Source organism: Dermacentor albipictus, unplaced genomic scaffold (assembly GCF_038994185.2).
Source record: "Dermacentor albipictus isolate Rhodes 1998 colony unplaced genomic scaffold, USDA_Dalb.pri_finalv2 scaffold_21, whole genome shotgun sequence".
NCBI classification, from domain to species: Eukaryota; Metazoa; Arthropoda; class Arachnida; order Ixodida; family Ixodidae; genus Dermacentor; species Dermacentor albipictus.
In genome coordinates, this window is record NW_027225575.1 from 3,896,609 (window position 1) to 3,907,390 (window position 10,782).

Sequence of the window (10,782 nt, forward strand, 5' to 3'; positions counted from 1 at the left end):
GATAAGCAGCCTGTTAAGCACTATTACGTAGTACTACAAAAGGAACCCTGCAATGTTTTCTCCTTAATGCAGACTAGCCCTCCACAACACAATATGCACCTCCTTCAACCTCCTTGTCAAACATGCACAAAGCTCGAAACTATTCACAACAATCCATCAACATGTTAACAGATGTAAGCACAAAGCGTGGTCTTTTCTCGCATTCAAAGCAACTTAGATCTATCACAAAGAAGGTAATTGATCATCGTCCCCACAGAGTACAAGTGTATGTGTAACCTGGAGAGGCTATAAATGTGTCCCAGCAACACAACGTAAGCAAAAAGATTTTGGTGTGGCTTAAGGGGGACGTGGTTCCTAAAAACTTTTTTATTTTTGGGTGAATCCTTAATAAACTCCACTGTCTGGGGTAATTTTTTGTGCTTATTTCAGATCTGTAATTACATTTTTGATAGCTGTAGCAGTTCAAAAAATATTGAAGTCTGAAGTCAAATTAATTTCAAACTCGTTACGGGGCTTTTTGATGAGTCCTTGCTAAACCAAAATCTAAATGCATGACACTATTGCTAAAGACCTACTGTAGGGGGTGATGCTATTTTTATTCATTTGGAAGCATTTTGCAGACAAGAAAATTTTCCGTTTATTATGAATATTTTTTTCTAATTAGCAGCGAGTACTATGCCTGAATGTAATTTTCATGAAGGTGCAAGAGTAATAAAAATAGCATCACCCCCAGATCATTTTAATACGAATAAAATGATACCACCCTTGTCATTTTTGGCCAAAAACAACCCAGACAAAACACCTGTAAGGCTGAGTACGGTGTGCAAAAACATCGAACTGAAATAAACGCATTTGAAGTTTCAAACAAATGTAGCTTTCGCTGAAGTGAATCTACAGCAATACAAATGGCACCGTTTTGAAGCTCTATATTTTGTTAGAATGGCCATACTAAACGTGTGACAGCACACTCAAAATAATAGCACACTGGCCACTGAACTAGCACAAGAAACTTTATTAGGCACCATTCTCTACACAGAGCATGGTGCCTGGGTTTCAAACTGAGGTGCTGAACTCTGTGTGGGCATGAATATAGTTCCAGTGTTGTACCTGCAGGCTGCCTGATTGATAGCAGTCTCCAAAACAATCAGTGAGACTGTTTTTTTTTTCATTTTGTAGAATTGACCATGTTACTGATGGAACTTAGGATCAGAGAGCCAGTTATAGATATGCAGCTGCTAGGTGCTTTCCAGAATTGTACTTTTGTATGATGCCTCGATCACTTCAGCAGCCAGATGCTGTGCCAGCCCAAGGGGCCTAGTGAACAGAGCTCACGATGAGGTTCTCTTCATGAAGGGGGGGTGGGGGGCTATGATGGATATTATTACGAGCTATCGTAACAATATGATCATAGAGTGAACGCGCGAAATGCCTAGCCGCGCAGTCCGAGGAGTCGAAACTCGATGCTCTTGTTCGCGCAGTCCGAAATGCCTAGACGCGAGCTCGAGGAGTCGACACTCGATGCGCTTGTTCGCGTAGTTCGAGGTGCCCACGCGCGAAATGCCTAGACGCGAGCTCGAGGAGTCGACACTCGATGCTATTGTTCGCGTAGTCGGAGGCGCCGATGCACAAAATGATTAGGTGAGGGTCCGAGAAGTCCGTGCGCCGAGTCGGGGACACCCTATGCGCGAAATGTTTAGCCGCGTGTCCGAGGAATGCGTGCGCGATGTGCTTCGTCACGAATTCCGAAACACCGAGTGCTGAAAGGCTTAGCCGCATGTCCGAGGATTCCGCGCGTGAATCTTGGTCGCGAAGTGCGCGTCGCCGATGCTCGGAATGCTTAGCCGCGAGTCTGAAACGTCCACAAGCGTAGGAATCGGCCAGGCTACTGCGATGTCCGCGTAGCGCCCGTTTTGACACGTCGAGATTACGGCGAGCGGAGACGTTCAGACTCGCGAGGTGCAAAGAGCCGAGCAGACGACGCGAGCGCCGGACCAATGGCGAACCGCGCTGGAGTCACGTGGAGGGCGCGGCCAATCGCAGGCTCCGGCACGGCCTTCAATCATTTGCTTTTTGCGCGATTGTTACTGTATGGAGGACATCACTGAAGCGGCAAATTCGAAGACGGAGAAATGCGCTTTCCAACAAGACCAAGCTGGCGGTGCTCGGGCGCGCCGTATTGTGGCGTGAAAAACGCTGTCCTTTCTCGATTTCCGCGAAATTTTTCGCCACCTTGGCTAATAAAACAAATTTTTTAGAGCACTTTTACGTGGTTTATATGGATGATATTTCGGAGTCGAACAGAAAAAGAGTTATAGAAACTGAGAATGTGATTTTCAAAAAATCACTTTTTTGCCGTTTTTCGCGATGTAAAACCCGCGTCCCCCCTTAAAAAGTGTACAAACATTTCAATGGCTATACAAGTGTCCCCAACAATGCAGAGTGGGTACAAGTATTTTGGCAAATGAAATTATTCAACAGGGAGAGCAACACACCTCTGCGGGTGTTGATGGGGCCTCCTCGCATAGCCAGCACGAGCTTGATGGTGGCTCCATCAGTGATGTTGCATTCATGCAGGGATGAGTCGTCTGGCAGCTCTTTGCACTGCCAGATCAGGTGCTGCTGGGACACTGGAATACCTGCAAGAACAGAAAACGGGTGTCGCAGCCAGACGAAAATCTTGTGCCCCTAAAGCTGCATAGGGGTTTCTTTGAAGGGACACTAAACAGGAAAATAGGTCCAGCTGCACTGGAGAATTACCCCTTCACAATACCAAGAAAGCCACTCCTACCGCTAAAGGAGGCTTTAAAAGCCAAAACAGACAAGAATTGGTGGCGACGCCGCCCTGAAGTTCCTGCACGAACTCGCCATGTCAGATTTTGACGGCATCTGCTCAAGTCTAGTTAGATTTCTGGACTACAAGGCAAACTACCTTATACGCTCTAAAAGAGCCAAAGACTGAACTTAACAAGTTTTTTTTAAGAATTTTTTTGTTGTGCCACAATGGCCTAAAAGTAGGAGAGAACTTTTGAAAGTGTGACATCATACTGACAAACCAGCGCTGGTGTTTCAACATAACATTTACAAAACGAAAGTTCAGCCTTAATTTTCTCTTCTGTAGTCAACCTCCTTACCAGAACTTAACCAAAATAGAGCTATGAATTAATACCTTGTCAGTCTGAACTGATTGCATGCGTTTTTTTTTCCTTGAAAAAAAAAATACTAACAAGCATTGGAGTGTTTTAAATAATTGACTATAATACCCGTCTATGAGCCAGTTTCGGTTTCAGCACCCAGGTGGTGATAGATGCACGCTGGAATATATTAGCTCGTTCTATTTCTGCAATTTATTTTTTCATGAGCAGTGACATCTTACCTAGACTTGCTGTTACATGACATTAGCAACTTTTGCTGTCATGATGTCACAATAATACTGCAGATGTCAAGTTTGGAGTTTCGAAACCAACTTTGGCATCAAATATACCGTACAAGTGTTTTCCGCACTTTTCAATTGTTAAGTGCCATCTTTTTGTTTGCAAAAGGCATGTGGTACAGTTTCTACAACTTCATAAATATTTGGGAATACTCCTTTAATTTACAGGGTGACCGAGGAGAAAAGCTAGGCAAAACCAGTACAATACACTTCTATAATTAAAGTGGACCAGTCTTTCTGCCAGTGCACATAGTTTTGTTTCCATTTAGTAGATTCCTTCCTAGCTTCTTTTCTCGATTGGAGATAAAGTCATAGGTCATGAACACACTGCAAAGGCTTGTCATAGGAAAGTATGGGTATATCAAATTACCTTATATATCAAACTATTTCCAGCGCACAAGCCTACCTGTTGAAACCGGGTTTGACTGTATTTCCCAATACTCTCTACAACTTTATTATTGAATGTAATTGCATTTAAATCTATACTTTAAATGCTAATTCGATAATTTCTGTAAATGACATGCTCAAAGTAAAAAGTCCTTCATTGTTCAAGAGGACAGTCAACAATAGTGGGTTATTTGCATTTGCATAGTGCACACCTAGACCTTAAGGCTTGGCACAAGTTTGGCTGAAACACCCCGTGAATACACCTTTGCATTGCGAGTGCCATGGGTGTCCCCATAACGCACTGAGGACTGCAGTGATCCTGAGTGAGCGCCTTCTAAAAAGCACAGAGGACAGCGGCAGCAAGTGTACTTTATACCAAATCGCATAGTCCTGCAAGGGGTTCTCTCATCCTCATTTTAAGTAAGGTCTATAGAAAGATGCGTGGAATAAAATCTTTATACAAACAATGTTCAAATATAGACGCATTCATGCTTAATATTTTCACATATAGTGTAGAACAACGAGTATTTTGCAACAAGAAACTGCACTGGGAACTGTACCCACAAACTCACACTAGGCAACACCACAATAAAGTATACCTTGAAACCTTTATTTGTTAATTTCGCATTAACAGGATTGAGTACTAGAAAGGAAAATGATGGCTAAACTTCAATATTTCTAAATTTCTCACCAAAACCCAAGCACCAGTACGTCAGGAACATCATAAGTATTTATTCATATATGGGTCATTTTGGTGCTGTACAAGTTATCGAGACTGCCACGTTTCTTTAGAATACAATGTAGTCCATATTGACTGATAAATTAGCTATGTCCAAGTAGATGCCGTCAGAAACCATAACATCACGGCAAGCTGCTGTGGGAGCTTCAGGTGATGGCAGCGGCAGCACCAGTCTCATTACTGCATATTTTCTGTATTTCCCAATACTCTCTACAACTTTAATATTGAATGTAATTGCATTTAAATCTATACTTTAAATGCTCATTCATTAACTTCTGTAAATGACATGCTCACAGTAGAAACTCCTCATTTTAGAAGTGGATTTTTTGGTATTGCAGAAGCATAGTTTAGCAACACAGCTCTATTTTTGTTTTTACCATCTTCAAAAACGAAAACATGCGAGATGAATTCCTTGCAGGGAGACTTTCTAACTCTAAGCATGAGTACTCCCAAGGAATTAGGTCAATAAATAACTCCTTGCCTCGCAAAGGTTTTCCCCTAACACAAAAGCAGAGAGAGCTAAAAAGGGATATTCTGGGAAAAACATAAATAACACCACGAAAAAGCAGGTAAATTCACCATATGAAGCAAGCAAAACTTCCTTTGCATTAGTGCCATTTGCAACCAACATTTCTCATTTATTGCTTCACTTGCAAAAGCTAGTTCTATGAGCACGCAAACTAATTTCAGAGGATGTATTGAAAACCAAGGTCATCTTTTTCAAGCTTCTCACTGGGTTCCAGTCTCAAGTTTTAAGCCATCTGCACATGAACCCTGAGGCGATGCATTCTGTCCACTAAGCAAGGGTGAGCAGGCACTAAGTGAGCCCTGCCCTAGGAAAGTACCACGATCCAGTTTCAAATGCAGGAAACATCTACGGCTTGTGCAAGAAAAATGCTGCAGCTCAAGTAAAAGGAGATGAGTTTGGGCAGAAGATCCAAACACAGAAAACCATCATATTCATATACAGTCCCTGCAAGAGGTGCAGAAGATCAGTAACTGGGAAAGCAACACTGCTATTTGCAGCACATCACCTCCTGAACTCATCTACAGAGCGAATGATATGTTGTCACCCAACCACAACCTTTGTGGTGGTTGTTTACCAGTTATAACATGCTAGGAATTTTTTTTTTCTTCCCCACAAGCTGCCTGCTTCCATGGAAAACTACTCAAGCTATATGTATTCAACGCTTTACTCCAGCAAGGCTATGCACTAATGTCAGTGATTACGTGGAACAGCAGAAGAAGATGCATCTGACACAGGGGCTTTAAACAGTTAACTGCTCCATTTCATTCACACAGCCTAGACAATAAAAATCAATGCTACCGCAAACCAGCATGTCCCTTAATTGCACAAGTTATCCACTAGTAAGCCTCACAACCATCAGCAATTGCAGACAAAAGATTTCAACATGGGTCTCTTGTCATACACTGATGAAATGTTACCTACCACTGTCTGCTCCTTTCACATATCAATAAGACAAAACAAGCCCTTCAGCTTCAATGAATGAGAGAGAGAAAAAAAATGACATCCATCTTTCCCTCTCGGTTTCAGAAACAGTGTGGTACCCTTTGAACGGTGCATCTCCAACAGGAAGCCATGCATTATGTTTGCCAACTGCTGCGTCAGAACAAGTCAACATGCCCTGCAATTCCATCTACCGTAGGCAAGTGTTCACTTAAAATGCCAAGATTTAAACAGAAAGAAGCATTCGAACTACAAGAAGTCGACTGCATGTTACTAAGCTTATGAAATACAGATAAGAAAAAGACAGCAGACATCACAACAAAGAGTATGCAATTACCACTGCATGAACAGAGAGCTTTGTGCAAATTTTGCCAATTTGTAAAAACCTGACAACCATATAAGGGTTGTGTTCGATTCGCCTGCACCACTGTGAACCAGTTCACGGCGGTTCACGAGAAGTTCACAAACTGTGCAGCTCAATTCCGGAGGTGCAGGCCCAGCGAAACACTCGAAACGAATGCAAAGGTGCAGATGTGGTGCAGGTGTTATGCTATGTCAGACTAATGTGCACGGAGTGTGTAAGTTTGAGAGGTCCTGAACAGCAGGTATGATCGGTTTCTGGGGTGTAAATACACACCACAGTTGCCTAGAGACATCAGACATGCGTAAGCAGGTTTTCAACGGGACTCGCGCCCGTGTGCTGCGCCGCTGCTTCACACCTGTACGCCTGCACCAAGTCAACACCGACAATGGAGCGGGTGCAGCAATCATGAACCAGCCTTGCACCTTTCCTGCACTTTTTGAAATGAACGCCGTGGTTCTGCGGGCGCCATTGCTGCACCGCTGAAATTAATGGCAGGGTGCAGCACCTTGCGAACTGGTCCAAGTGGTGCAGGCGAATCGAACGTACCCAAGGATACCATCATGTTGTGCAGAAATTGACAAGCACATTCTTTAACCCTTCTATTCCCAGAAAAGAAACTACAAGAATTGGCATAGCCATGACATTCGGACAAGCAAAACGTATTCAGCCTAATGCCATAAATATTAAACATCCTGAGGCAAGTGACCTCGTTGGACATACATCAACAAGACTTCTTTGGAACATACTCTTGCTGGTTAATTCTGCTATGTTTCGTTGTTTAGTTATCACTTCAATTTATCTGGCAGTTTTGCAACAGCCTCAGTAAACCCTTCAAAGTAGAGAAAGGCTGCAAAATGAGACATGATAAAGGAGCACTGGCATCTGCATAGCCAAAAGAGACAGCTATAATGACTGTCATGACACACAAGTGGGCTTGCTCTAAAAATAAATACTTGAATAGATCACAAACACCACTTGCGCAAGTTTCATTGAAAAGAAAATAGTACTTGGGAGCAAGCATTCCAACAATGGGCACCGCTCAAAGAAGAATCAAAGAGTCCGTACGTTAACATGTCACACCCTAACTATGCCCATTTTATATGTTAATACATCCTCCTGCACAAGTAATCAATTCCTTTACTCGATATCCCACTAGCAGTAGCAGTGCGACATGCACCATTCATCTGCGTTCCAATTTTTTGTAAACGTTAACAAATGTTTCTGTTTCACTCTGTAAACGCTGATTCACTGAGAAAAATTATCCTGTAAAGTACGCACTTATTAGACAGGAAAGCGGCATCCTAGTAACGTGGCTACTTCTTTCAATAGCAACGACGCGGAAGTCGCGAGGCCAGCCTGACGGCGAAGGTGACTGCGAGCGTGTGCTGCCGCGAGACGATCACAGTGGGAAATGCACGCAATAGGCGAGTATTTGCAATGGTACTTGGCGTCGCATTTTCTACGCTCCAAGCAAGAACGTGCGGCCAAAAACGAGAAAACTGCCGACCGTCATGCACGCCTACGTCACGTTCCCGACCACGCGGAAAAGGGGAAGAAAACGTCCAAAAATAATAACTCAGCCAGGGCAGACGTTGCTTGGCGTTCGAGGTGAACGATCATGACGCACGTGTCACCCATCCGATGCTGCTATTGCAACGATCCATTTGAAAGGCTTTTTACTTTTTTTAATGGCGGGGACCTAAAACAAGCGGCGAAGAACGTAAACCTGCGTAAAGCACCAATGCAGCTTCAGGCAAGAGCCGACGTTTGCGATAACGTTAGTCAGTTGCAGTTACACGTACGTAGAGCTTCTACGTGTGAGCAGTGCGCATGCGTAGAACGTAGCGGGCGCGCGCGTCTCACGGACGTACGTGAGATTCAATTCTTTGCGTGCGTTTCTTGCGCACGTAGACAGCTTCGCGCGGGAGTTCCGCAAGATCACGAACATGCGATAGCGGGGCGCGCGCGCAGACGGCTCGCATCGAAACACGGCGACAGGATTGAATTGGCTACCGCCGTGTTCACATTTCCCGATAGATGGAGCTACGGGGTCCCTCTTGGCGTGCGTCGCGTACGTGTAACTAAAAGCGTTTCAGATGGCGTGCACGTAAGGTACAGCGATGAGCACAGTTAGCGTGAACACGCGAGCGCGTGGCCGACGGCACTGTTGGCGCCGCGTCACGACAATCACAGGAAGCACTGCACATGCGCAGTACACGTGTAGCGAGGCTGTCTTTCTACCGCGAGCATCACGTCACTGGTGCGGCCCGTCCATCGTCTGCTAGCCGAACTTTTGCTTTGTGAGCTGATACTTTCGGCATTTAAAGTGCTTCAAGAAAACAAAACAAAAAAAAACGCACACAGCTATGTGGGGCGTGACTAATATCATACTATCAATAGCATACTGCGCATGTGGAATGCTTCCAGCGATTGCCGTGACGCGGCGCTAACAGTGCCGTCGGCCACGCCAGCCACGCGCTCAACTGTGCTCATCGCTGTACGTAGGCTTTTCACGTTTGCGTACGTGAGGCCTCTACCACGGCCGGACTCGAGCGGCAGCGGCGCGCGTTCTTGCCGCTGCCGCTCGAGTCCGGCCGTGCCTCTACGTACGTGTAACTAAAACTGTAACATCACGCGCAGTAGCCAACCAACGCGCGACGCAAGGGTCGTTCGAACGCTTCGACACGAGCCGTGTACTACATGGCACCGGCTGGACTTTGTTCTACGCCCTCTCAACATATATTCGTTTCACCGTACCGTATGAATAAAGGTGAGCACGTTTACCGAGCAGCCCAGAAGGCATTTCCTGTTGTTCCGCGTCCGGTGTGCTCAATGCCGGCTTGGGTTCCCCCAGTCACAGACGCTGAAAGAACACGTTCTAGGTGGTTGGTCTCAATCGCTGTTATGCGCAGTTCACATATTATTGGAGGGCATAAACGAAAATCTGCCGCCGTGCCGCTAAGAAAACAGGAAAAGCAAGCCCTAATTGGGAAATGCTAGACAATCGGCCGCAGTTCGCGTCGTAATCGCGTACTGCCTAGGCGCGCTCCAGAACGCCGCCGCATCGAGGCACCCTGAATGCGGCGTAGTTCCGACGCAAAGTGCAAGAAAACACAGCGGACAGTGGCTAAATACGCACCTTCGAGTCTTGATATCCTCGACTTGACAAAAACCACAGTGTCCGCAGGCGAGACGAGCAGCTCAAAGGCGGTGCCGTGCAGCGTCTCAATGAACACCTCGATCACGTCGCTATTGCCCATGGTCGTCGTCTTCCAAGTGACGGCGGTAGGGCGGTAGCACCTGCGGATGGCACGAGGTGGTTTCGAACGCACGCGCTCGCGTTCGCCGCACGTTCCTCCTTCTGAGCGACGTCCGTCGAACGTCACCCACTGGTGCTGTCCAGGGGGGACAAAGACGCTGCCACTAAACTAAAAACCCTTTCGTGGCGGCGTCGCGTGCGAACAACCCGCTCCGAGCACTTTCGGCACGGGGCGCCCACCCGAAAAGGCTTTACATGATCCTTGTCGGCAGCATTTACACTTGACACGCCACAAACGAGCTCGCAACGGAGAGAAAAAAGAAGAAGGAACCGCTCACCAGCAACGAATGTGTGAGCGGCACAGAGGCGCCTCCAACCTTGAACTTCGGTTTCTTCTTTCGCCGTGAACTGGCACTATCTAAAATCATAAACGCTGCCTACGACGGATGAAAAACGACGGGCGATTTAAGAAATTGGTGGGAACCTAAGAGGTAGTGGAGTTGTACAAATGCGCGAGTGACCCGAGAGCGTCGATGCGCATTCCGTAGCTAGGATGGGCTCGCTGTCATCCGATGAAACACCGCCACGCTCTAGCCACACTGCTGAAATGAACGAAGACAGCCGCTGTTGCTACCTCCATAGGTAGGGCAGCTGCCTCGCGCGCACTCAAACGATCGCACACGCCCCAGTTCACCCACGTCCTGATCAGTAGCGACTACACGCGTCCAAGGCAAATTAACTGCCTCTTCGCTAGCTCATAAGCTAGCTTGCCTGGCTCAAAATTAAAATGATGCCAAGCGGATTCGCTAAACACCTCAAGACGAGTCACCACCCAAAACCCGGTTGCCCACGGCAACCTGACTTTGGCCCAAAATGTTTAACCTGCAAAGAAAACCACGAAGGAAACGCTCTTTTATGAACGCCTACTAATAAAAGAAACGGAACCAATAAAAAGTTTTAATTCAGCTTACAAAATCATTTGCCCCATCTCTCGGCTGTTAAAAACTATTTACAAGTATATTCAGAACTTGAAAGTAAGTAATTGACGACAGGTGGCGCAGCTGTACGTTAATGTTACGACATAGAGGGCGCTATAGAGTTTCTCACTCTAACACATATAGGCATAGAGTTACTA

General features: G+C 45.9%; 1 protein-coding gene across 10 annotated transcripts in view; it reads right to left on the minus strand.

Annotated features, from left to right (window-relative positions):
• The window catches only part of LOC135918736 (AN1-type zinc finger protein 4-like), a 136,613-nt gene extending 126,110 nt beyond the window's left edge, over positions 1–10,503 (minus strand). For 4 of the 10 annotated variants that reach the window (XM_065452388.1, XM_065452387.1, XM_065452383.1 and 1 more), the window contains exons 1-3: positions 9,986–10,502; positions 9,528–9,783; positions 2,493–2,636 (exon numbers count right to left, since the gene is read on the minus strand). In XM_065452388.1, the coding sequence (XP_065308460.1) occupies positions 2,493–2,636; positions 9,528–9,783; positions 9,986–10,075 (490 nt within the window). In that variant the 5' untranslated portion in view covers positions 10,076–10,502. Of the gene's footprint in view, positions 1–2,492; positions 2,637–9,527; positions 9,784–9,985 lie in introns of all 10 variants that reach the window. The other 6 variants (XM_065452389.1, XM_065452385.1, XM_065452386.1 and 3 more) reach the window with 5 other exon arrangements.
• Between the last annotated feature and the right edge of the window lie 279 nt (positions 10,504–10,782).